Source organism: Dinoponera quadriceps, unplaced genomic scaffold, assembly GCF_001313825.1.
Source record: "Dinoponera quadriceps isolate SergipeBrazil2010 unplaced genomic scaffold, ASM131382v1 scaffold2088, whole genome shotgun sequence".
Taxonomy (NCBI): Eukaryota; Metazoa; Arthropoda; class Insecta; order Hymenoptera; family Formicidae; genus Dinoponera; species Dinoponera quadriceps.
Genome location: NW_014556152.1, coordinates 426,393 through 453,988, shown reverse-complemented (window position 1 = coordinate 453,988; position 27,596 = coordinate 426,393). Strand labels below are relative to the sequence as shown.

General features: G+C 46.9%; 1 protein-coding gene across 5 annotated transcripts in view; it reads left to right on the top strand.

The window, feature by feature from the left end:
- The window catches only part of LOC106747017 (latrophilin Cirl-like), a 362,126-nt gene that overhangs the window by 329,767 nt on the left and 4,763 nt on the right, over positions 1-27,596 (top strand). Inside the window, exons 4-16 of one of the 5 annotated variants that reach the window (XM_014624251.1) lie at positions 3,766-3,872; positions 5,951-6,134; positions 6,743-6,921; positions 7,800-8,441; positions 9,991-10,396; positions 11,034-11,259; positions 11,367-11,532; positions 11,991-12,205; positions 12,413-12,516; positions 13,860-13,904; positions 16,633-16,801; positions 18,125-18,355; positions 24,429-24,626. In XM_014624251.1, coding sequence (XP_014479737.1) covers positions 3,766-3,872; positions 5,951-6,134; positions 6,743-6,921; positions 7,800-8,441; positions 9,991-10,396; positions 11,034-11,259; positions 11,367-11,532; positions 11,991-12,205; positions 12,413-12,516; positions 13,860-13,904; positions 16,633-16,801; positions 18,125-18,355; positions 24,429-24,626 — 2,872 coding nt within the window. Of the gene's footprint in view, positions 1-2,995; positions 3,103-3,765; positions 3,873-5,947; positions 6,135-6,742; positions 6,922-7,799; positions 8,442-9,990; positions 10,397-11,033; positions 11,260-11,366; positions 11,533-11,990; positions 12,206-12,412; positions 12,517-13,859; positions 13,905-16,632; positions 16,802-18,124; positions 18,543-24,428; positions 24,627-27,596 lie in introns of all 5 variants that reach the window. The other 4 variants (XM_014624249.1, XM_014624250.1, XM_014624252.1 and 1 more) reach the window with 4 other exon arrangements.

Here is a 27,596-nt window from a genome sequence, read left to right as displayed (position 1 = left end):
ACGAAATGTTGCTACGGCGGTGTTCGGTAACCGCTATCGGCGGTTGGGCCGCCTAATAACCGGAATCGTAACGTTTCCCGTAGTAACGAACTAATTTCGGAACGGCGAAGCCAATTACATCGACGGGAGAGCGCGGAACAACTTTTCGCGTCTGTCGATAATCCCCCGTACGGGTTACGACAACGTATCGACAGCGGCCCCGCGTCTCGGCGGAGAAACCGATAAGAATTTCACCGTTCCGTTTGTTCGTCGCACGATCGATTAATTTCCCGATAACTCCGCCGGCGAGATAATCGCACGCTCGCGCCTGCTAAATTTCCGTGATCCCAGGATTTCGGAATCACACAGTTGTTATGTGACAATAATTAGAGCCGGCGACATCGCCGTCGCGTTGACATTTTATCATTGAACTTCGAGATAGAACTTGGCACGTGCGCAAAGCTCCGCAAAAAGGAATAATCCCGAAATAACAAGCAGCAGTTAATGAAGGGCCCGAAGACGCAATATCGACGTGTCATCGTCGCGAGATGTCAGTTTCCCGGGATGTTCCACGTGAGATAGCACACCGGGTGCAATGAAAAGTGCTCTACTAGCGAGGGTTGACTTAACATTAAAATTCTTCGCTTCGAGCGTCGATGCGTCGGCGCATTTTTCGAAACGTGTACGTGCGTACTTTCTTCCAATTGTATGTACGTACGATTAGATGTTGAAGAGAAACGTGACGCGTTAGGGGATCGTGCGGACACGTCGCGTGTTACGCGTGAATCGAATAATCGGAGAGCCTTTTAAGGTGAATTTTTCTCGAGAACCGTCACTGGGATTCAGACCGAAAGAAAATATACTCGATGCTAACTGGATGGTCTCCTTCGTCTCGAGATGAAACACTCTCTGGTTCCTATTGTATTCTGTAAGGAAAATGCCCGAGAGGGTGCCCTCTTTGAAAATCCGCCAACGGGGAAAGTCTTTAACGGAAAGAAGTCATGTCGAGCGTGCTCGGTAGTCCGGCGAGGTGGAAAGTTTATTACGACAATACGGTGATACTAAATATTTTCAAGTCCCGTAGTTGCAACGAGAACGCGCGCGGCGATGGACGACGGCGAATTGCCGAGATTCTCCCGGAACGGAATAATTCTGTGACCTAACGATCGTCGACAAGGCGTTCCCGTTTTGCTTTTTGTTCTCTCAAGCGCCCGCGAAAAAAGGAAAGAAATTCGCTCCGTCGCGCAAGCGCGAAATTCGTCGTGATTGTTCTCCGCGGAATATAACGAAGACGAGTCTTAAATACGCCGCGAAATAACGAAGAACAGATTTGACTAATACAATACTAAATTAATATAAAATTCGAAAACAAGGACTTCTCTCTGTTGAGAGTAGAGAGAGAGGAAAAGAGATAGATCCACGTCGTTCTCCTGTTCGATTTACAAACAACCTGAGTCGAACCATGAGCAAGGAATGTGTGTTTATTTTTTTATTTACCGACTAATCCTTTTATCAATCTATATTAGATATATAATATTTGCATTACTTCATACAATATTGAGATAATTGAGATAAAATATTGAGATAATCTAATATGAACTCTAAATTGGAAACTTTTAAATACAGTTTTTTAAGCTTCAACATGAAGGAGGCGGAAATAAGTTATCATTTGCAGCATCAAATTAGGGTAATCTGTATGATGTTATATTTCGAGATTCTCCACTTTTCCTTCAAATTCTGCGAAATTTACACGATTAATATAGAATCAAAATGTCGACTCAGAGATAATGTTCGCTAATTGATTTTAGCGAAACGAGAGGACGATTCGAGCTCGGGGCTCGAGTATTAATTTAGTTGAACGAAGAAAGAGCGGATCTCTCTCGTTACATTTCGTCTCTCGAATAATTTGGAAACCAATTGACCGCCGCTAACTATAATTAACTCAAAGCTACGATAATTAATATCGATACCGATACAGGGCAATTTCTGTATTGCTGTCGCGAATGCAAACGCGAATTGTATGATAATTTGTCTATATATGCAAGATGGAGAGGAACATATACTCTGCATGCCGTTAATCTTTGTGTATACACCATGGGATATTGTGGACGGGTTGTAATTCGGTGCTGACATGTTTCTCTACGCACTCTCTCATGCACACACGCGCTAACGCGCATCCGCACACACGACCGTTTGTCGGGATCTGGGACTGGAGTCGTCCTCGTCTGTCTTACCTCGAGTCTTACCTAACTTGTGCTTATGTCTGAAACTGTTGCGAACATGTCATTACTAACCTATTGTCCCACTGTCACACACTAACACAACGCGCGAACAATCGTGATGTAACGGATGCAACGAAGCTCCGCGAACGAGTGCCGAGCTTTTGTCCCGAAATTGCAGTGACACTAACAAATCGCTTCGTTGACGCGTTGGCTCGCGAGATTTTCCCGTGACTCATTTAGCGAGTCTGGATTGTCGATTGTTGCGACGAGTGTGAGTATCGTGATTTGACGTTTCTAACGAGGTTCGGCGAACGAGTCAAGCTTGTCCTGCTCGAATGCAGCGAGACTAACCGACTTCTATTTCGCAAACTTTGACGTAAAAAACCGGAAAAAACTTTTCCAATTCAATTACATGAACGAGTAACGAAATTTCGTGTGATATGCGACGTGATTCCAATAATATGATATGATACGTGATATAGGATAGAGACAATACGATAAAAACATAAAGATGCGAGACGCGCGAATTATGATTTCGAGATATCAGAAAAAGTTTTACACTACTCTTGAGGAAAAATATTATAAAACGAAATTCGTAATCGGACACGATGTTGATTGCATTCATACGGGTTATACTTTCGGATCGTTTCATCGAGACGAGCTCGGCATACAGATGCCCGCCTGCGTGCTCGCCGTTGTTCTTGTCCGATTCTCAAGCCGATTCCGTGAAGAATTTGGAAATTGCCGCGAGGTCGTTCCGCTGGGTGACGTTTTCGCACACGTGACGATTGCAGGTGCAATCACCGTAATTCCTGCTCGGTGGACGTGCGCAGCGACATTTTCGAGGAGGACCCTTGTCCCGGGACCGGAAAGTACATCGAGGCCCAGTTCCACTGCTTAGGTTGGTTTATAATTTTCTATTCGCGCGTCGTTTTCACATTTGCGAGATCATAACGCGAGATCGTAAGAAATCTCGGAGGATTCGCTTCTCATTTGCTCGCGACGCTGCACGGAGGAGCCTCATGATTTCGAAATTATCATTCGAGGTATAAAGAGGAATTTTTTCGTCTTACGAATCGATTGCCGACGTTAGGATACACTCACAAATAATTACACACCTTTAAGAACTCTTTTCACTTTTTAGTTGGTTATTTATATTTCGTTTCCTTTATGATTTTTAATGATTTCCTGATAATTGAGGAACCTCTAACGATCAAATATTAAAAAGGTATGAAATCTTATCCCTCTGGTGGATATCAAAATCGTAAGAGACGAAACAGTCAATATTTCATAGAGGAATCTAATTAGATCTCTATATACGACAGACTGCGTGATTAAAAATATTCAATAATGAAATCGCTAATCTCAAACAAGAGAAAGGACAATTGATCTCAAATCTTACGGACGATTTCCGACGAAAAAGTCTCTCATTGAGAACATCACACACTCCCTTTTCCCATCCATATCGTGGAGACGAAGAAAACAGAGCTGGATCCATGGCGGTACACGTGGTAAGGGTGTACCATGATCATTCTGTTAAACGCGAGTTAAATCCCCCGTTCAGGTGCAATGACCAGCAAAACTGCAGCATCGTTGCGTCCACGTTGCAATTCGGCGATCCTTGCCCGAACACACACAAATACCTCGAAGCGCATTATCGATGCGTATCCGGTAAGTAAAACTTTTTTTACCAATTTTGTCTTCCCGACTGTCTGAACGTTTCGGGATTTTCTAGAAAATCTCGAAAATCCCCAGAGTTATCTTCGACGCGGAAAATCATTCGAAAATCATTCCATTTAACCTTCTCAGAGATCAATAAATTAAAGTCATAATCAATTGTTTTATTACTGAAGTGACACAAATATGAGATTTGTTAACTGTATAACAAGTTTCCTCTGTTTTTCATCGGGGAATTTATGGATTATTTATATTCACGTTACTTGCATTGCTCGTCATATCCTCGTTAAGAACATTTGAAATGAAAAGAGAAAAAAACTGGACTAAACGCATCACAGTGTCAGTATCTTTGAAAAGGTTAATAGTATAAAGTTTCATGAACATGACACGTCGCTCCGGTACATCAACATTTTCCAATAGCGGTACCCGAAAATCCTCTCTATTTACTTTTCTCCCTGATTCTCGTGTGCCATATTTTCGCGGAGATTCAACATATCGGACTGCATTTTTGCGGCATCAATATATATGTGTATATCTATATAATTTTTATACATATACATATTTTTGAATAATCGGATCTCCTTAGTAGCCTCCAACGCGACTGTGAGAGAGGTAAAAGTCAATTATTTCTCGCTTCGATTCACGTGAACGCATATGTGCTTGTTGTACCTTCGCACGCGCGCGCGCGACTATCGGCGACAGACATCGGCGACATCCGGTATTTTACCTTATCACCAGTATCCCACTGGCCAATAAAGATGACCCCTATAGAGATAGTGCCGCGAAATACGCGAACCATCCCGTTCTGGGATTAACTGCCATCGCCATCTTGGGTTAAAGATCGTTTTCTCCTCGACGGTCAGATATAGTCACGATATTGAGCTGTGCAGTCTAATCTCGCTCTCTGTGTGTGTGTGTGTCTTTCTCTTTCGTTTCTTCGAAGCATTTATTCGCGAAATGTTCTTCTCACGAACGATTTATACGCGAATTGATTATCCACAAAATTTCTAATCACGTTTGCTCGAAACATATAAACGCCGAGACATTTTACGAAGAACGCGCAGTAAATTTTTGTTAAACTCCATCTTTGCCGCTGTGTTGTCAACTGAGCTTTTGTAGACGGACAAGAGCTTCATTAAAAATATTCGGCGGTATTAATGGTGCACGCTTCTCCTGGCTAATAATATTTTTTTTATTATTTCAATAAAACTCTGCGATAGATCATCCAACTGGTCACAAGTCGAGAAAGACCATTATATTTCTTTATGATCTCTTTTCGTTAAAATGGGATTTATTCAATTTCCGTTCCGGTAAAAATATCTCGATCATTTATAACCGCATCGAGAGAATATCTTCGGCGATAAAATTCCCATGTTATTGTATTCACCATATCAACCTCCGTATCTCCCGCCGTTCTCAAAAGGAGATTTATTCAAGCTCTATCGAATGATTACGATTAACAAGAATCCGGTATAAATCCGATACAGCGGATAAGCCCTTACCAACGTAGCGAGCCAAGAAAAACAGAGGAGAAAGTAACTCGATATCCTCCGAGCCGCGCGGATATCTCATTCCCTTCGGTCTATTGGAAATATACGCAAAGTACAGACAGTTCATTCAAACTCTATCGAATGATTAACAAGAGTCCGATATAAATTCGACGCGGAGGATAAGCCGCCGCCTTCCGCCCCCATATCGTATCAAACCGCGCGCAAGAGAGACAGAAAGAGACATATACAGAGAGAGAGAGAGAGAGAGAGAGAGAGAGAGAGAGAGAGAGAGAGAGAGAGAGGCCCACTTCGATATTCCTCTAAGCCGGGGAGACCTCTCGAAAGCTTTAAATATCCCCGCATTCCCTGCCTGCGAAATCACTTTCCTTCTTAATTATACTCTTACAGTCTTCGAGAACCGATAAGCTCGGTCGGGAGAACGAGTTTCCCAATCCTCCGTTCCCATGCGAAAGCTCCTCAGTTTGTGTCCTCCTCTCACCACGCTTCGCCTCACCTGTCTCACGTCTCGTCGATCCTCCCTTCATTCTCGTTAAAACGATCTCGACGAAACGTTTGCAGCAGCCACCACCACGACGACGTCCCGGCCGAGTCCACCGTGGTTCATAACTTCGCAGCCGAGTGTCTGGAGCACCGCTAAGCCGACCGTCAGGCCTCCCTCGAGGATTACGACACCGGCGGCGCAGCAGCCGCCCCAGCAGCCACCAGCGCCGTCCACTCCAACGTTGCCTATAACGACACCGGCGAGGTTAGTCCGCCACATAAATATAAGAAAATAACGGAATCTAAGATGTACAGGACGTTTAGCGGGTTAAATGGCGAACGATTCGAACGTTGCTTTAAAATAAGACGCTTACTTATAGACGAGCGCGGTTTATTTCCAGCATCCCCCAAGAAGGGGATAAGTGAATTTGAAATCACGTTTGTGTGTGTAAAGCCACAGTTTACTCGCTGTATTTTCTGCGTGTATACGAGAGATCGGAATAGTAAAAAGATTCAATCTTTTCGAGAGAAAGAGGAAGAGCAGATTAATATCTGACATCGTCGATTTTGCCATCTACGCTCGCTGTTTCACTCGCACGGATTACCGTCGTATGATTCGCGCGTGTTCATAAAGAAGCAGCGGAACGAGTAACGCGGTTGCGTCGAGGAGCGAGGAAAATGTGTCTTCGCCTCGCACCTCATCGCCGGGGCCATTGATCTCGTTCAATCGTCATACGTGTATCGGGAGAACAAACATTTGCCCTCACCGTCGTTAATTCGTATCGGGCGCGACTAAGATCCAAGATGCGATCGTCGTCGTAAAGTCCCGCATCCGGAGGGCCATTGAGAATAACGATCGTCCGCCGTTTGCAGCCCCACGTCGACGAGGCCCTTCGCCGAAATCGAGGTCGACGAGCAGGACCAGGGCTTAATACCTCCCGCGAACGGTTCACCGGCGAATGGTCCGGCGATACCGCCGATTATACCTGAGACCACTCAAGCCACGACAACGTCCACCTTCTCTCCATGGAGAACCAGTCGAAGGACCACCGGTAAGTTCCCTTCCCCCGTCATCTGAGGAAACATTAGACATTGATATAGCGCGCGCCACGTCGGATAACGACGAGTCGATCTCTCTCGGGCCGCGTACGTGGCCTGAGTCATTTCGGAAGAGAAAAGAGAGGCGGGAGAACGCTTATTACGCTTCTAAATAAATATACGACCGAATGGCCGCGCGCTGTTTACTCGCGCGACGAAACCCCCCTGGGGCCGCGAACATTTCGAAAGCGGAATCACATTCTCGGGGAAATAGTTGTCCCCCGACTCGCACGGTCCCGTTACGAACACTTGTCCGACAAGATCGTCCGGCGTGCCTTCGGCCGTCGTACGGGCAATACCTGAGATGCTCTGGCTGCCCTGTCGATAGTCAATTAGTGCGTCCGACGATCGTGTACGACAACCGTAGCAACAATCTTACACGGTGACAAACTGTATCCTATTTTCCGCTCGTATTGCCGTATTATCAAACATCTCGCGTGTCCGAGGATAAGACGCTCGTGTCGCAGCAGCGGCGCCGTAAGCGTGATGGATGAGCGAACTCGGGCATTACGGTCGTCGTGATCGCGCGATCAGGTGTCAAGAGACGGACCAGTTTCGGATCTTTCCTTTTTATTTATTTATTTCCCTTTCTTCCTCGTTCCGCGTGATCGCTTCACGACGAGCGCGTCCGTTTCCGGCGGTAGTCCGCGTATTGTCTCTCGAGAGAGGGAGAGCCGAAATTCCATTTGCAGCGCGTCGTTGCACGCCGAGTTCGTCCCCGAGGACGTCGCGACGCCGGTATCGCATTAGCCGGGCCGTTTAGCGGCCGTTAACCGGAGCCGGCTACTTGAGACCCGAGCGTGATCGAGCGCACGATGGTATATTGTTCCAGTACCCAGCACACTGTACCCGGAGTCCAGCTCGAACGGCCAGTGGTACGACTACGGCAGACAGGTGTGCCCCCCGGTGGTGGCTAGGAACCTGTCGTGGAACACGACCAGGGCCGGCGACATCGCCGTGCAGAGCTGCCCGGGCGGCGCGAACGGTCTGGCCAGGTGGCGGTGTCTGGTGCGCGACGACACCGCCTTCTGGCACCTCGACAGTCCGGACCTGAGCGAGTGCCGGTCCGTTTGGCTGACCACCCTGGAGAACCGCGTGAGCGAGGGCGACGTGATCCTCGGCATCAGCCGGGAGCTCTCGCAGGTGACGAACAACAGCCGCGGCCTGTACGGCGGCGACATGATGATCACCGCGAAGATCATCAAGAACATGGCCGAAAAGATGGCCCTGGACATCAGGACGTATCAGGATCCGAATCAGAGAGAGGTGAGCGTCACCGAGCTGCTGCAGGGCGTCGTGAGGACCAGCAGCAATCTTCTCGACAAGTCGCAAATGGCGTCCTGGAAGGATCTCGATCACAAGGATCAGATGAGAGTCGCCACGTCGCTGCTGATCGGCCTCGAGGAGAACGCCTTCCTATTGGCGGACACGCTTATGCACGAGAAGACCATCAAGCACGAGGACAAAAACATCTGTGAGTACTGTCAACGATTATTGGTAATTGCCGCGGCGACTTACCGGAATATGCATTCTCATTACGCGTGTGCATCTCCGGACACGCCGGGTCATCAAGCGCCTCAATACCGTCTTTATTAAGTTGTCATCTCTCGCCACTTACGGTACGTAGTAAGTAATTACAGGATACAATTTTGAATATGCTCGCGCTCGCTCCTTTTTGCACCTCCCCGTGTTTAACGCGAAGCTGAATAGGATCGCGGCCCGGAAAGAAGAAGAAGTGCACTTTTTGCACGGGCCTTACCGTTACGTCGTTGTCGAGCGTGAATTCAGAACGCGCGAGACAAAAAACGAAAAGAAGCAGATCATTATCTGGGCGAGAGGAAAAAGAGCACATCTCTCGAGGCTGCGAATTCCTGCTCGGTAATTCTTCGATTTATTATCACCATCGGGCGGTAAATCGCGAGCGATTTAATCTGTTAGTGCTAATTATCCGTTTCACGCCCTTCTCGCGTCGAACAACTCGGAATTCCCGGCGGTATACTCGAGTATATATCTTCAACTAGAGAATTGTCGCTCCACCCTCGCTCTCTCTCCCTCTCCTCCCTCTCCGCTTCCATTCTCGTGTGCCCCGGCGTGTTTCGAAAGTCACGCAACGCGAACGCACCATTCCGTTCGCCTTCGGCGCTCGTCGCGCGGCCCGATCGAATGATTTATATCGCTCGCGCTCACCCAACACCCGGTAATCTCCGGTATAGATAAAATACAGATCCGAATCCATCGTAATTCTCCGCGTACCCGGCCGGATTACAACGTAATCCGGCCGGGTATGCGGCGCGAGCTATTATTATTACAAAACGGCGGTAGAATTACGGGCGACTTGATTTACTTCCCGGAAGTGCGTCGCGGCTCGATTGAGCCGCGCACGGTGTATACGTGCGCATCGTAGCGTCATCAGATGCACTCCTGATAAACTGCATAACGAGGAGCAAAAAGTGCCAAGAGGAGGAGGAGGGGAGCGGGAGAGGGCAAAGGGGGTAGTTGATGAGCGACAGCCGGTCGGATGCTGCGCAACGTCCTCCGTCTCGCGGAAGAAAAATCGAAAGCGCATTAAGTCCTCCTTCCCGGCGGTTGTTTGATAGCGCGATCGGGCCTCTTTAATCGTTCATTTTGCGGCGGAATGCGGAGAACTTCCTCGCGCGGCGAGAAAATCAAACGCGTTTCTTCGCGTGATTCGGCCCGCCGATCCCGCCTCGGCCAGGATATCACCGGGGATCGTTGTTTGTTAAGTTATTTATTAAGAGTGATTGATTTATTAAAAAGAAAATTAATTTATTGGATACTGGAGAAAAGATAGACGTTAATCTCTCGGGGTGCATTCGAGTGTCTGCCACACACATACACGCAGACACACACACGAGACCTCGAGAGCCGCTGTCCTGCCGTTAATGTAATTTGCGTCTTCCGCGAATCCTCGTGGAGCGCGTTAACCGCGCCGAGGGAGAGAGAGAGAGAGGGAGAAGTAAACTTACTCGCCTAATTACCCCACGTGCGTGTCTCCACCACAGTGATGGAAGTTCGCGTACTGGACGCGCGCAACATCGACAACGAGCTGGAAGTTTTCCCGAGCGAGGCCGCCCTGCAGAAGTGGACCGTCTCGAACGATCGCGTAGAACTTACCAGGGCCGCTCTGCTGGACAACAGCCAGTCCGGCATCGTACGGCTGGTCTTCATGGCCTTTGACAGGCTCGAGGAGATACTGCAGCCGCAAGCGGAACCGCCGTCCGTCGTCACGAACGGCAATTCCCAGCAGCGTAGGAACGCCACCAGGCTCCTCAACAGCAAAGTTATCTCGGCATCTTTGGGAAAAGGCCGACACATACAACTCTCGGAGCCCGTCCGAGTGTATTTCAGACACCTGGCGGTCGAGAACGTCACCAACCCTACTTGCGTCTTCTGGGATTACATCTTGAGGTAATTTCGCCCTTCTTCTTCTTCTTCGCCCGCCGATTCTGTTACCATCCTGGACAACGTCTCTCGCGACGTCCTCTCTTTATTTCTCCATTTCCAATTTTCTCCCCGCGCTTTCCGCGCCGCTTCGTACAGTGCCGAGTCTCAAAACGGTTTGAACTTCTTTCTCGACGCAGTTTAGAAACACAACCGACGGTCCAGTTTTTGAGAAACAAGTTCTCTCGTTAAACATCTCCAAACTGTCTGGAAACTCAATGTAGTACATTCGCGATGCGCATCGCCGAGAAGGGAAATAAAATTTATCTCTCGCTGGTTCATTCGCGTGATTGGCCGAACTCGATCGAAGAACTTGAACGCGCGAAACTTGATACTCGATCGAACGGATTACTTGAAATTAACCAAAGAATAAGGTCTCGAGATGCGATTCACCCGTATCGTGGTCAGTGCAATTCGCTAAAATCACCCGCCCTTCAGTGCCGCGTGAACTCTCTCGTGATTCTTTGACGAGGAGAAACCGTCCGCAAATCGGCCGGGAAATTGCCGATCGCGCGAATATCTACGCGCCTCTCGTCGGCTGGAAAACGATCGACAGCGCGCTAACACAATGCGCGTTCTGCACGCGATATCTTATTTCCCGTAGCGCCTGGTCGGAGGAGGGATGCCACATACAGAAGACCAACGAGACTCACACCGTGTGCGAGTGCAATCACCTGACGAACTTCGCCGTGCTGATGGATGTGCACGCCGTCAGGTTGGACATCGCTCATCAGGTCGCGCTGCAGATCATCACGTACATAGGCTGCATCATTTCCGTCGTCTGCCTGATCCTGGCCATTCTCACGTTTCAATTATTTCGCGGGCTGAAGGTAATGTATGCGCGCGCGATCGATCGATCGATCGGCGGTCGCGAATTGTGGCGGAACGACGAGACTTTTTGTCTCACTCGACTCACCCACGGCGATCCCGCTTGCAGTCGGACAGAACGACGATCCACAAGAACCTCTGCGTGTGCCTGCTGATAGCCGAGGTACTCTTCGTCTGCGGGATCGGCCAGACGAACCAGAGGGTCGTCTGCGGCATCGTCGCCGGCTTGCTGCACTTCTTCTTTTTGTGCGCGTTCGCCTGGATGTTCCTCGAAGGTTAGTTCACATTTTTGTCATTTTTAATCAAAGGCAAGACGGCAACTTTTCCGTTACCTATTATATCGTGTGCAAATTACGTTATAAAAAATTAATGATTTCGTAATAATTCTATATTACGAAACTATACGATGAATCTCATTGGATCTCGTCGAGAAATCCCCGGCAAGGCGAATTCTGTGTATAGATAATGAGAATTTCGTGCGTATTACTGTATTATTATTCGCGAAAGAACTCCATAACAAAACTGCGGTGGTTCTATAAGAGAACCCTCTGTCGTTGATGGTCGAGTCGCACCGCGACGAGCCGCATTTATAATTCGTTGTGAAATAACAATAAACAACACGCGACACTCCTATTACATAATTATAGCTTTTTAGGTGTGTATACATTTACGATAGGCGCGGTATTTACATTGCTGCGAGTATACAATCACGGGATTACACGTCACGTTTCAGGATTCCAATTATACGTGATGCTGATTGAGGTTTTCGAGGCGGAAAAATCTCGGCTCCGATGGTACTATCTGGTTGCATATGGCGCACCGCTGTTGGTGGTTGGAATTTCGTGCATAATCGATCCACTCAGCTACGGTACCGATCAGTACTGCTGGCTACGGGCGGATAATTATTTCATCTTCAGCTTCGTTGGGCCCGTGTTACTCGTTATACTGGTAACTAGCTAAAATTCATTATTAACTTAGCTAAACAAGGCGAACGATCGATCGACTCTGATCAAAAAACCGACACTGGAGTCATTCGCTCTCGCGATCGTTCGTGCCCCAGTTTGCGTCCACACGTCGTTTCAGGGCGACTTTAACTTGATCGTACGGCGACCGGGGAATGAAACGATGATTGATTTAATCCGCCTTTGTTCGCAGGCGAATCTGGTGTTTCTGACGATGGCGATCTACATGATGTGCCGGCACACAAACACCACCGTGGCGATGAAGAGCAAGGAGCACTCCCGCTTAGCTAGCGCAAAGTAAGCACAAGTGGTCCCTCGTAGCCTGTTCATAGTAAACCACCACACCGTGAATTGCGAACTGTATATATATATGCCGTACATATCTATATATATATATATCTATATATACATATATTACCAGTCGAGAGTCCGTCCGTTGTCCGTCACGTTCGAGATTTGATCCTCCCGTCGAAGCGTAGCAGTCGAGATGTTTGTTTGGTGCTTTCGGTTTACACGTTCGCAAGCTTTACTCGCTTTAAAGAGATCTCCCGAACGCGGATCTTGTTGTCACGCATCTTTTTGGCGGCCATGCTGACTTTTTTGGTTTTGGTTTTATGAGTCCTGTGTTTGGAATGACCGCAGATTTCGTTCGTTCGACACACCACTGTATTGCTATGATATATTGTCATTTAAGATATACACGAGTATATCCGTTCGATATTGTCATGCAGAGACTGTTGTGTACGTATGCGGGGTGCGCCGAAAAAGTCCGTCCGAGATGACTGTCGAAAGTGGTTTTCAGTGGTACGGACCACAAGTTGCGTAGATTCACCGATTCTCCGGTTTCGTGAGATTCTCGATTTCGAAAACGATTCCGTGTCTCGTGGCTAAGATAAGTATCACACCGAGAAGCAGATTTCGAACAAGTCGTAGTGATCGTCGATTGAACGTCTTAAAGGCACGAGATTTTTCCAGTCCGTAGCTTTCCATTAGCTCTCATAGATCTGTTACCGTCTCTTATAGATTTCGAATCCCACGGGTCGTTGTATCTGTGAATCCTTAATTCGATAGACTTCATAGATAACCGTATGAGTAAAGCATTGTAGAATTGTGTTGTTTTCAACTTATTCGTTCTTTCCTGGGGAACACCCGGTATATCGCCGCGTTTAAGTGACGGGTCTTGTTTACGGAAACATAGCCGGTAAATCTTTGTTGATTATTATTAGAAGAGAAGAAAAAAAAGAGCGGATAGATACCTCTTCGATTTTTACGAAACTTTGAAGAAAACTGTATGAACGATTTGGTGATGGTAGTGAAAAGAAGAAAGAGAATTTGTTGCAATCCCGATTCGGATTATTGCGGATGACGTTTCTCGCGATGTGTTTAAGAATTTCAACCTTTGTGTAACCTTCCTTCTTTCATTTTTCTTTTTTTCTTGTGCCGAGTGAGGGAACGCCGCGCTCGGCGGAAAGTAATGCGAATCGAGCATTGCAAAGTCAGAGAATAAGCTATAATCAATTAATTAATGGTGCCGGAACAATCACCTAACTGCTGTCTTGTTTCATTTTTTGTATTAAATCTTCTACCCACTTCTGTCTACACTGTTCTACATTCTTCTGCATGGCGTGGTTGGTTGGTAGTGGAAAGGAAGAGAATGCTCTTCCCAACAAATTGCAAGCGCACTTGTAAGATATTTACCATTTTTATTATTACTCACCCGTCATATACCGTTAACATCATCACTAATCGCCATCCGCTCGTCTCGTTCGTTACCATTCCGTCTTATTTTGAAGTTTTTTTTTCTCTCTCTTTCTTTCTCTCCTCCTTTGGTCCACACTTCATTTTGATTGAGCTATCCGAGTATCATATCCACACTGATTTTGTGAACGTAGCCCGTAGACTTTAGTCTCTATCACATCATCACATCGGAACACTCGCCGTATTCGTGATACCGTGATACTCACAGGAAATGTGATTTACAGCAGCTTTGCAAGTGTTCACGCACGTAACATAATTAATTGTTACAGCAGTTCAAGGAATAAGTGTGTGACAACGGCACGCTGTGTATGTTTGACGCTTATGAACTTCAAAGTCAAGTTAATAGACGCGATGCCTAATTAGCGACCTAATTTTGCATATCAAGGCTATGAGAAAGTCGGCTTCTGTATAATATCAATATGTATATATTATTCTGACACATTTCAAATTGATGATATACCACGACGAGAAGTCAAAACAGTTATTTATAATTATTTATAAGAATTAAATTGAAAGGCGATATACAATAATTGTGCACTTCCTCCTTCATTTGTAATATTATTGTCTGTCTCACGATCTGAGTCTCCATTTGTCTTGACTTATCGTTCGCTTATGTCGCAACATGAATATCTTCGCACATCTATGTGATTAATAATAGAGTGCAATGTTTTTATAATTAATATACTTTCACTATAGATCATTTGTGCTGCTCATGTCTCGAGCGAAGCTATTAAAACGATAGAGGTGAAAACCATTTTTGCCCGAGAGAACGGTCGCATTTCTAACCGAGCTCTCAATTGTGTCACGAGGGAAATTTTCAACGTCGACCCGCGACGTTCCTCTAATGGCCAAAGTCGACGTTCGATTATACATACTGACTGAGATGTCATCTGTGTTATATTTATATCCTGTCACTTGCACTTCCTCTGAGTAGACACGACGATTCGCTGCATGTAGTATTCTCCTTAGTTTCGGGTATTACGCCTGATTTACAAGTAGATAGACGTGGAAGTACCGTAGAGATATATCCGCCTACCTGTGTAACGCCACGTTCTAATCACAACGGTTTAGATAAGACGTCTCGCGATCCCGGCGACGCTCAAAGCGGCGGTCGCGTTGCTCGCGAAAATAAAAGCCCCGGAGTATAATGTCGCAATACTTAAACGTCACCCCGGCGACGCGGGGCGAAGCGTCGCGTGCCTCACGACGACGACGACGGACGCCACATGACGTGACGGTCGCGCTATTTTTTCCCCCCCCTTTCGACGTCGCGATATACTAATGCCGAGCATTAGCGCGAGCGATCGAGCGAGGCAGCTTGGAATCAATCGTAATCGTTTCCTTCCACGAGAAAGAAAATAATTTATGAAGGAACGGAGGAAATTATTAAGAAAAAAGCGCCCTTCAAACGGAGTAAGCGAACGCGACTTCCCGCGAAAGCGGTTAATGGAATCGTGCGTTGCTAAGACTGTCTCTCGATTCGACGCGAGCGCGAAGATACAGGGTGTCCGGAATGTTTCGAATGGGTTGAACTGAATAGGAAAGTAACGTACCATTTTACAAAATTCCCAATAATTAGTGGATAATTAATTAATCTGTGTGAGCGAACGAGCGTACGGGAAGCGGTAAGCCGGGCTTCGTAGGTATGTACAAAGAAAAATAGCTTCGAATATGTAAGAAAAATGGCTTACTCCCTAGGATCTCGTAGCAACGGTGAGTGATAGCTGATTTCGGGAGGCCGGGTAACGCAGGGAGCAGCGAGCAGCGTGAAACATAAGCTGCTTTATTCCGCCTCCCGAAATTTGTCAATTGCCGTTGCTAGGAGATCCTAAGAAGTAAGCTATTCTTTTACATACTCGAAGCCATCTTACCTACGGAATCCGGTCTACCGTTTCCCGTACGCTCATTCGCTCACGGAAAACAAATTAGTCTTAAATCACGAATAGATATTCCTAAATATAAGCAAGAATATTATAATCTTCTTAGAAAATTTTTAATCTTGAATTGGGTGAAAAAATCCTTGCATCAATATAAATTCAATGTAATCAAGAAAGTTTTCTATGCTCTTTTGTTTGGTAATACCAAGTAAAGAATTAGAAAAGCTGTGGAGCAAAGCATTACTATATTAAATATTGATAACGGGAGAATGGAAATGCCCATCGTGATTAATTAATTTCTCATTAACTGTCGCGAATTTTGCAGAATGGTGCATGATTTTCCTGTTTCAGTTTAATCCGTTCTACTTGCACGGATTCAAAGATAATTGTCGACCACCCCGTATAAAGGCGAAAATGCCCCGAGCTTCGCCATTGGCACTGTCTTTTCTTTCCTTTTTATCCCGGAAAATATATCTCGCTTTTATTTCTACCAGAGACCAAACGGTCGGTTCACCTATTATTTCCGGTCGCTCGCTAATTCGCCGGGACGATCCGGAGAACTCGAATAGCAGCGCGATCAATCCCGAAATTTCGCGGAGCGCGCGCGCGCGCGACGACGTTCACGAGAGACTTCGACATCGCGCCTCCGTTAAAGCCGCCGCGCTCTCGGGGATACGTCGGTCCTCTTTAAGCGCCGCCGTCGCGATTTGTATTGTTACAACAGAAGGCTGGCTCGCCGTTCGCCGATGTAATTTATTATTCTGTATCTTCTGATCAGGGCCTGGCTGCGGGGCGCTATCGTGCTGGTGTTTCTACTAGGTCTGACCTGGACGTTCGGGCTCCTCTACTTGAACCAGGAGTCCGTCGTGATGGCGTACATCTTCACCGTATTGAATAGTCTCCAGGGGCTGTTTATCTTTGTGTTCCATTGCGTACAGAACGAGAAGGTAAGGGAATACGTCGGGGCGCAGAAGTCCGCCTTGATTTAGATCGCGCGCCGGCTACAACGCCGGATATGTATCCCGGAGAGAGAAGTACAGACAACAAAATTCGAAAAGAAATCCTTCGTAAAGATATGTGCTGCGGTTTTTTTTACCTACGCGTGTAGTAAGAAGGATCCTTTCGCGCGAGAACGCAACTTGATTTCGCGTCGATACGCACGGTTTCCTCCGCGAGGCTTGATCTCTCCTCCAATCCTTCTTTTTTGGAGGTGACTCGCGAAGCAAAGCGCGTGTACTACGTGTGTTTCGTTGCCTGGGAAAAATTGATGCGAGCCTTCTTCGATCGCTCCTTACAGAGAGTGAGATTTGCGAGTTGCAATGAGCCGTTATTACCGTCGTTTCCGTTTTTATGTGTAATAAATTTTCATGTGTATTTTTCCGAGATTCCGAGAACTTTTTAGCGCATAAGTTTATATAAACGTATTATACCGCCGATTGTATGCAATCGATGCTAATCAATATCATCGTCGAGACGATGTAGTCATGTTAACAATAACGTCGTACTGTTCCGCTCACGAATATAAGCGCAGAACATGGAGATGGGAAAAAAAATGATCTGTTTAATAAAGTGCTGTGGCAATACAAGTAATTGGCCGTTTATTTACGCGCGTTCTCGCTACCCGTAGTTCGCTTGTTATAGTTGTCTTGTTACCTGAGAATTTGACTCTGTTTCCTTTTTTTATTGCCACCGCGAAAAGCACCGCTGTTATTTTAATTTCTCGTTAAAATCGGCACTAGGTTTGCTCTCCGATCATGGATCGCACTGTATACTCACGAATCGTCGCGGACGGCCTCCTCAAACTTGCCTGAAGGCGAGCGTTACAACGCGAGCCACGATCGAGTTGCAATCGAAGGGACGAAAGAAATATATGTGTTCGTTACACCTTCTTCAAGTGTTTTAATCGTAATTTTATCAAATCACATTTTCTCGTACGAAGTATCTGTGCGAAATATTGGAATACGAAGACAACCTTTGCGGCGGTTCTGCTATTAGTGATGAGTCGACATTTTTGATTACGCATCTCGCCAAAATCAGCGAATGGCAGAGCCGATAAAGGGGAAGTGTGGAAAAGCTTCTACTTCGGTATCATCAGCGAATTCGTTCCTTCGGCGATTCTTCTCGATCTTACGAGGCCGTCCGCAATCTCCGCGCGTAGTACTCGATGCGGCCGACGCATCTCGCACGCTATCTCGCACGGGCCTTAGTTCTTTCACGCACCGTTAAACACGTTTCGTTGGGTCGGGTGGGCCTCTGTTTCGCTCTTTCAGGTGAGGAAGGAGTACCGGAAGTTCGTCCGCCGCCACTCCTGGCTGCCGAAGTGCCTGAGATGCTCGAAGACGGTGACGGGCGGCTCGGCCGGCTCCACCGGCGGCAGCGGCGGCGCCGGCGGCGCCAACGGCGGCAAGGACTTCGCCTCGCACAACACCTCGTCGAACCCGTCGGCCCCGACGACCGACAGCTCCGGATTGTCGCCCCACGCGGCCAGCAACGCCAACCATGTGGGTACCAACGCCGGCGGCGCCACGTCACCGCCGAACAATCACAACAACCTGACCGCCACCTGTAACAATACGAATCTTTCGATAAACGTGAACCTGAACAATTTGTCGCTGAGGTCGCCGGTCGGGGCACACCAGATGCACATGATGGCACCTAGCAACCACAATAGGCATCCCGCTCAGCAAGGTATCCAAACGCCGCTTATACACCAAACCGAGATACGCGGATAACGAAGCGGAGAAAGGGAGCTGTTCGCGCTCCGCGGGGTTAACAGTGACCGATATTCCGGAAGTTTGGCCATTCATCGCGCTTCATAACCGGGACGTTTTCTCGCAAACGTTTTTGCAAATATCGCATCGCGCTTTCCTTTTTATCTCCTCAACTCTCGGTGCCCTGGATTGGCGAACGTTAGCCGTGTTCAATCGAATGAGAACTTATTCTTGTAACTTGAAAATATGCGTGGCGAAGTAATATAGAGTAATACATTTAAATGACACGATGTGACGTTGCTCTGGGAGAGAGAAAGAGACTTAGGGCTTTTCATACGGGGCTATCGGGGAAGGAAAATCAATTATCTCGAATCTGATTTCGCGAGAGCTGGTTAATCAATTGAATTCCACTTGGACACGCTACAGAGACACATTCGATATTTGCAAAAACTCAATATACTTCCACTTTCACGGGAATATTGGTTACTGCATCTTCTCGCGGAGTAGCGGCAAAATTGAAGTAGGAGTCGACAAGGGGAACGTGCGTCTTCCTCGCCCCCTCTCTCACATTTTTTCAACATACAGCAATGACGGTGGCAATACTTGGTTATCGCGAGACGCGTAATCAATCACATTTCCCGGCACTGTACAGATAATGCCAAACAAGCACATACGTAACAAAGTCGCGTATGTCTCGAAGAATTAAAGTGATTCCCGAGTATCGGGAAATTGCATTTCTTTCTCTTTCACTTTCTCTCTCTCCCTCCCTCCCTTTTTGATTTCCTCTACATTCTTTTCTCGCTCTGCAAGTAACAAATACACGTGACCCGTCTGTTATTAATAATTATTATTGCTCACTTTTTGCCTGCCGCTCAGAAATTCAAGCCTGCCTTCCCTCAAGCTTGTCCACGGCACGACCGAAACGTCGTCAAGACTAGTCTCAGTTTTCCCATGCGACTCGCATTGTTTCCGTCTGTCTCTCTCGATTCTCTCGGCGCGTATAAATAGATCTCGGTTCGTGTTACAGTTACGCGTTTAATGTAAAACGTGGCTGTTCAGATCACAATTTCGCGCGTATGACGTGACGTTCAAATTAGTACGATGAAACAACGAAAATCCAAAGCGCGTAAATGTCGCGCATAAAGATGTAAATTTATGTAAATTCAGAGATCTTTACTTTTCAAAAGTGATTTGCAACAGTATCATGCAATAACGCTTAAGTGAATATAAACATTTTTTTCTCGAATATTCTATAAACCAAATTGACAGTAAGTTACCATGACTGGATAAAAGTTATATTTTTTTGCAAAACAGCTTTGAAGAATGTTTGTAATAAGCGTACACCTGACTTTAACGTTCGAAACCGACGTGTGCTCGAAAGCTTTTTTTGTGTTATCAGTAAGTCACTTCAAAAACTGACTCGCAGAACGGCGGGCTAAAAGGTATTTAACGAACCGTTCGGCTCTTTCGACCCTGTCGCGCTCAGAGAGTCGTAGAGAATTGGCCAACAAAATAGAGTGAGAAGAGAGGGAGGGGGAGAGAGAGAGAGAAAGAGAGAGAGAGAGAGAGAGAGAGAGAGAAACTAGCAAAACAAAAAATGTATTCGGAAGAGAGATTGTTGAACGTGTTCATGTACGCTGTGGAGGAACGTTAGCGGAAGAAAATACTAATGTTAAAAATTTCCACAAATATAGAAACTACATAACGTTTGGAAACAAGCCTTTTCTTCAAAAATAAAATTCCGATTTTTGGTATCGATTGTATCCCGCTGACTTGACTTCAAATGAAAGTTCTCTCTCTCTCTCGTAAAATTTGATAAATTTTCCATTCAATTTAAACGCAAAGCTCTGCACACATTTCCTTCACTCTTTATTCCGCGTTTACTTACAACCAGATACCTTTTTTTTTTTTTTATTAAAAAAGTCAATTTGAGATTTGCAAATCAACGAGATGAAAATTTTGAGCTCGTAATAATAAATATTTTATCATATTTAAAATCACGTAACACACACCGCGAGAAATTTTTCGTTGCACTCGAGCGTTCCACCGTTACTTATTTACTCTGAATTGCTGCAAGAATTTTAGTGAAACGAAATTCCCTAACTGGATTGCCGATTAATATCAAACGTATCGTTTTACGCTTGTTACAGAGGTAACGAGAATCGCCGCTTCTTCTTCTTGATCTCAATTTAATTCGAGCACTTCGTTAATACGACCTTGTTGTACTTCCAATTAAGGTTGTCTCTCTCTCTCTCTCTCTCTCTCTCTCTCTTGACATCGTTCAACATTTCTTATCTGAAATATCAAGTAACGGATAACTGCAATCTTTTGAGAATCTCGAGCAGGAGCACCGAATAATCTCGAGTGTAACAGGCCGAGTAAATTAAAGTGTAGCGCTCGATAGATCAATTAGTTTCCAACGATTCAAAAGAGTCTGCTCCTTTTTCTCCCACTTTCTCTCTCTCTCTCTCTCTCTCTTTCTCTCTCTGCCCCATATTTTCTCTTTTTTTTTTTTTTTCGAGAGATGAACTCGACCGGAGACGTCCTTTCCGGATTACCGAATCGAGATTACGCTCGACGTGTCCCCCATTTTCTGTAAATAACGCGGCGGAAGGCAGGCACAGCACGAACACAACTCGAATTCGCACTCTCGCGAGCACGCTCGCCCGCAAGACCTCCTACTAACAGTGGTGATTTCCGTGCTTCTTATCTGGCCTCGGGGTTTGGTGTAACGCGGTTGCTGGCTACTTTGTACCCCTCTTACGTCCCCCCAGCCCGCTCCTTCTCTCAGCGCGAGCCGCGCGGAATCGTGCGACTCGCGCCGTTCATTTCAGATCTCTGCCGGGGAGCGTCAATGAAAATCTCTGTAATCAGGTAAAAGACGGTACGCGCACGCTGCGATTTCACGCGGAGGTCACATCACGAGCGCGCGCGCGCGCGCGGATTCGTAACATCAGTTACATCCGCGCGCTCGTGATTTACGATCCGCGCGGCTTTCGCAGCTGCGTTGTACCACCACCGACAGCTGTCGTTAACCCTTTTGGTCGTCGTCATTTTCGACGTGTCGGACGAGTGTTATTTCGTCGGTAAGATGAGACGATTAGTCTTCCGTTCACAATCGACTTTCGCGATATTAGTGCCGGCGTGAGCCGCTCACTAACGACTGATATTACTCATATCGCCTTTAGTCGTATTTGTGAGAAAGTCACCGCGTCGATTTGTTATAAGACTTACTGCACAATACTTCGACGAGAATCACGAGTAAAGTAGATTGCCGCGTCATTTCCACGGTGAAACGTAATTTTCATCTGCGCGCGAAATTCGGGGCTCGACGGCTCACGTTCGACTTCGAAATGCGCTCTTCGAATCGGCGAGAGTGGAAGTCGGATAATCTACAACTGAAAGGGTTAATCGCTGCGGAGAATCGTGTAAAGATGTAATTTAGTTTAATCGTTATCTCGATGCTACCTGTATTTTAACGCACATTACCGACCGGATCCGTTCCTCTACGACGGACAAGGTTTCAAACAAACGCACTTCCGTCGGCGATCGGGGGAAGGTATACGTTTAGAAAGATTCGTAATGTACCAGCTGACCTCTTTTTTTTATCTCTCTCAACTCTAACCAGACACGCGAAGGGCGAAGTACGAAGAGATGCACTCTATGTAGGCACTCACACGTTGCGCCTCACGTCATTTTGCTCTCTTGCACTTCACGGCACTTCCGTATTCCGCCTGGATGCGCGTCGTCCTCGAGTAATTAAGTGATTGTTTTTTTTTTCTCTCTACCTCCAAACGACGGGCGATCGATCGATCGAGAACGCTTTCCCGAAGATGCGATACTGTGCTCGCGGTGGAAATGCGCTCCCCTCGAATCGGACCCGTCGACACATTTCACACGCCGGAGAACACGCAGCATTTAATCCTTCGCATGTGCGCCACGCCCGCGCGCTATCGGTCGATTTACCCAGAAAGCCGCGAAATCACGCATATTTTTTGTGTAATATACTTACACACACGCGTAATATACGCGCGCACGCATGCATACGGAGCGAGCGCTCGCTCTGTTGTTGTTGTTCGGGTGAAAATTTTACATTTATTTTCGTCGATTCAAACGTTGGATTTATTGCTTAACATGAAATATGAAAAAAATATGCCGTTTGAATCGTTCCAATCGGCGGGAATAGTGCGACGGACGGAAATCGAGTTGACTCGGGGTGGAATTTTCGGAAAAATCCCCGCTCTCTCGGCGCTCGATTGCGTTAATGTGATGAGGATAAAAACAAAAGATAATCGGATTGGCGCTTCAAGTGCGAAGGGTTAAAAGGCGTTCGAATGCTCGCTCAAGCACTACTACTACTCACTACTATTCACACAATCAGCCGCTTAATGGAAAATGACGGGAAAAGGGAAAAGAAAAGAAAGGTGTACGGGCTAGGAAAATCCGCGCGATCCGTTACATCTGTCACACCTCCACCGCATCACACATGCTCATTCACCGGCCACTTTCGCTCTCTCTCTCTTTCTCTCTCTCTCTCTCTCTCTCTTTCTCTTTCTCTCTTTTATCCCTATTTGCTAGATGCGTCTTGCTGATTTAACGTCAGACCGCATAACTACGCAACGAGGTAAAGTATCGAAACGACACATCGATTGGGGACCACCTAAGCGGGTGCACTATTCGACAAAGAAGACAGTACAGAGCTATCTTTCTTACGGCCGGAGAAATTTCCACACGAAGAAATCCCACCCACGGTTCCCGACGATTCCTCCGCTGCTTGAAACTTCGGAAGCCGCGGAGAGAGTTCCGATACAAATCTCCCGAGTAACTTATAATCCCCCTCGATTCGCGCGTTCGAGCCCGCCGCGTCTCTAACATTCGGATTACTCAATTTTTTACACGAAGAGCTTTCTCGCTCGACAACTCCCTTTCCCTCCCCGTTCGAGGATCCTTCGAGGGCCGTGGGATTTCCACCGTCTCTCGTGCGCTACACGGCCGATTTATCCGAACACACCGCGGTGCGGCACTCTTTTTCCGATGCGTGCTCGGCTCGTAGCTTTCGTTCCGAGCGGAAGTCCGGTCGACGGTCGCGTGACCCGTCCCTATAGAGCCGCGAAACAGGTGCAATCACGTGTCGTCCTCGCGCAACAAACGCGCCACGTCCGTTCGTCGAAGGCCGGCGGGAAGGACGGACGGACGGATGGAAGGAAGGAAGGCAGAAAGGAAGGTTCGGTGGGGTGGCAAAGGAAAAGAGGCCGAGGACCGTCGGCTGCGTGCGTGCCGACGTCGCGTATCTCAGGCCGCTACGTCGTAGATTCGCTCCCGCGCGAGTTAAATCCGTTCCGCTTCCGGTAGCCCGCGAGAGAGATACCGCTGGATGTGTACAGCTCACGGCCCATATCTCCCGGCCGGCGTACGTGTTCGCTCGTGTCGCTCGCGCGCGTGAAATCTACAACAGCGCGTCCTTCCCTTCGTACCCAGACAATTATGTATCCTAATTGGCGCACGAGGTCTCTCATACCCGTCGCTTCATCGATCGCCCGGCCCTTCCGCTCCTTCCTTCCGGCCGCAGTAATTTCAATCGGAGGGTCGCGGAGATAAGACGTCGCAGCCCTCGAACGAAGCCTCGTCCTCCGAGTCCTACGACTCGGGTGCGAGGAACTCGTCAATCGGCGCATTTTGGGTATGCCGGAAGATGAGTGTTCGGTTGAATCGTCAACGCGTTAATCGTCACTTATCCGGGTTAGACGACATCCGTTCATTCACACGCATTAAACACTGTATCACGAACGACAGCAACGACAGGGCTTGCTTATGCGGTAAACGAGGGGTTAAAGGGGCAACGGCGGATTGGTTGCTTTTGCAGTACTTGGTATCCGGTCGAAGCTGGGCGATAGTCGATAGGCAGCCGGCAGTAACGGTGCCAGGTGAACCCTCCTCGACCGAGACTCACATCGTGGCCACCCTGCCGTACGCACGTCACGCCTTCTTACCCTCAGCTCCCAATATCCCCAAATCTGCCACCGCCACTTGGGGCCACCTTAACAAAAACCTCATGTGGAAGGTAACTAATTCACCGCTAAACTCGCTCGCTCGCTCGCTCGCTCACTGTGTTTCTCTCACCCTCGCTCGAAGGGGCGGCTCTATGAGTCAGGCGAACTCAACGAGATCGTCTTGAGATTTTTCTTGATATTCTTCATCGATTATACGTGGATATACATTACTATATATGCTGAGCTCGCGATGTAATTTTTTCACCGGAATTAACCGGAGTAATTGAGACGTCCGAACGGAGGGCGGAATGGCTTGTTTTCGTCACGTACGGTCTCTCCTAAAAAAGACGCGCGTTTCATCGAAAACATAAATTAAATTATTGAAACGCAAATTACAGATGCGTGTTTACAATCTCGTTAATTCGATGTATTTAATTAATTCTTCGGTTATTCCGACTTTTTCATTATCGACGATATGTAATTCCGATTGCACGTTACGATTTGCATACAGACAGTATATATCGCAGAAATGTATCGCAACTTTAATTAATAGAGAACAGTTAGAGCCTCATTCGGCACGTTTTTATTAACAGAGCGTCGCTTTGCTCCCTCGGCGCTAACATTCGCTCGTGCGATGGCATAATCGAAACGCGTGCGGGCCGCATCCGCGAAATGTTTCGAGATCATGGATGGGTCTTCGTATTTGCGAGCGGCTCTGTTTGCTGAGCCGCTGCTCCCTCATTGACGGGATCCTCGCTAAATATGATCTTTACGTGCGCAAATAGCTCGCGTTTACAAGAATTAACCGTGGGTCTTTGTATTCCCGCGGGAGGATCGCGCATTTACAAAGATCATACTAATCGAGGATATAGTTCACGCGTTCGCAAATATCTCGGCAACCACCATCCTCGTGTTTGCGAGCGTCCTCGCTATCTCTAACGAGAATCTCGCTGATTATGACTTTGATATTTGCTTTATTACAACACGGTTCTCTCGTATTTATAAAGACGTCGCTGAAACGCCAAACGCACCGCGGGAGAGGAGCTCGCGTTGTAAATGTAACATCTTTACCGATGCTTTCGCCAAAATTAGAGCCGTCTCCGCTCATCGTGTCTTGTCTTATTATGGTCTCTCTTCCTCTTTCTCTCTCTTCCTCTCTGTCTCTCTGCCTTTCTCTCTATTTTTATTTCTGCATGGTGTGCGGTATTAATTTTCACTCAAGCACAGCACCTAATCGCCTTTACGCATCCCAGGAGCGAGCCTGATCCGAATTTTGAGCATGGAGATGCGGAGATACTTTGTCGGTGTGTAAAGTGAGATTATTTTTCAAGTTGGCGACACGGCTTGCGTCATAGTTTCTCGTCTGCGAATTTCCTCTTCATTTTCTTCGTTTTTGCGTATCACGATGTTTCGAAGCTGGAATAATTGCCGTCGTCGAAGTAAAATTCGAAGTAAACAAGAAAGAAACCGAACCTCGTACGGTCGAATATGAGCCGTATCCTTTCTTTCATCTCCGAGTTTTAAAGTGGCACAACATTTGTTTCAGCTTCGCGGGATATTGATTCATATAATCACGTTGGAAGAAGAAAAGTTCACACGTTTGAGAATTTTGGTAATACATTATCGAAGTCATTCCGCTGAGGAAAATTTCAAAAGTGACCCTCCCATTTTATCCGAGAATACGAAAATAAAGTTGCGTGAATTTTTTCGGAGACACGAATCCAATCTGTGAAAGATCGACACGTACGTATATATATTGATCGAGCTATTTCCGAACTCTTTCTCTACAAATTCCGCGGATGTAAGAAATAAATAGATAAAATAGAGATGTAAATGTACATCTTTTTTATAGTTTTTTACTTTCAGCGACGCTCGTTGAATCACCGCGATGCAACGAAATAGCGGTGATTGATGAGCGTCGGCTGAAGTAAAACCAGAGGAGACGGAGATGCTATGGAATAAGCCATGTCGCTCTACGGACTGCCTCCCCCCTCCCCACCCCCTTTCTCTTTTTTTCTTATTCTGATACGCGTCCGCGGGCGCAAGAACAAATGCGAATACGCGGTTATGACGTTTTATATCAGAACACAGTGCTCCATTTATCCTGTCATGAATTGTGTGTAGCTCATCTTGTGTGCCTTGGTTTACGTTACGTGTTAATCTTTTTTTTTTTGTTGCACACCCCGTACGACGAGGAGAGGAGGATGATTAACCGTGAAATACGGTCCTCGTGCGACACGGAACGGCGGATTTTCCCGCCGCTCTCATGCATGCGCGATCATCAATTGAGCCGTTTCATTTGGAAGTGGCCGTAAATCGAGCATAATTAAAGCGAGATAAAAAGCAACGGAGATGAAAGCGCGGTATATTCCCGCGCGTCTGCCCGAGCGTTCTCGAGTTTGACACACGTGATTCCCGGACCGAACAAATGTCTGAAAGGTTTTTTGCTTTTTAAAGATGTCTGAAAGTCGTTCTATTTCTTTTTAGATATTTTCCAGACGTCTTTAAAGCTTCCGGTCCTTCCAGGCTGTCCTTGTTCGATGACGTCAGAAGCGAGAAGACGCATGCCAGGAATTCTTGCGCTCAAATAAAAAGGTGTATTTACAAGATGACATTTGTGATTCAGCACACTTGTAAAATTGTCCGAACACCTTTCCCTCTGCTCAATACAAATAATCAATAGATAGATCGTAAAGTTAACATTGACAAAATCTCGAGAAAAGAGATTAAAAGGGAAGGCTCCATGTCAAGTTAATTTTTCGACTATTTATTGATTGTTCGAATAAAAGAAAAGTGTTTGAACAATTTTACGAGCATACTGAATCAATCACGTGTCATTTCGTGGGCATATCTTTTTATTTGAACGTATAGACGCGAGACTTCTTGGCGTACGTCTTTTCTGACGTCATCAACGAGGGGCCAGAAGCCTTAAGGGGTCTCTCAGACATTCGTTCTGCCTAGGATTCGCGAGCAATTCTGGCGTGCGTCTCATCCTCCTCCCTTCGGCGGCTCGTCGGCCGATCGCTCTAACGCGCCGGCTC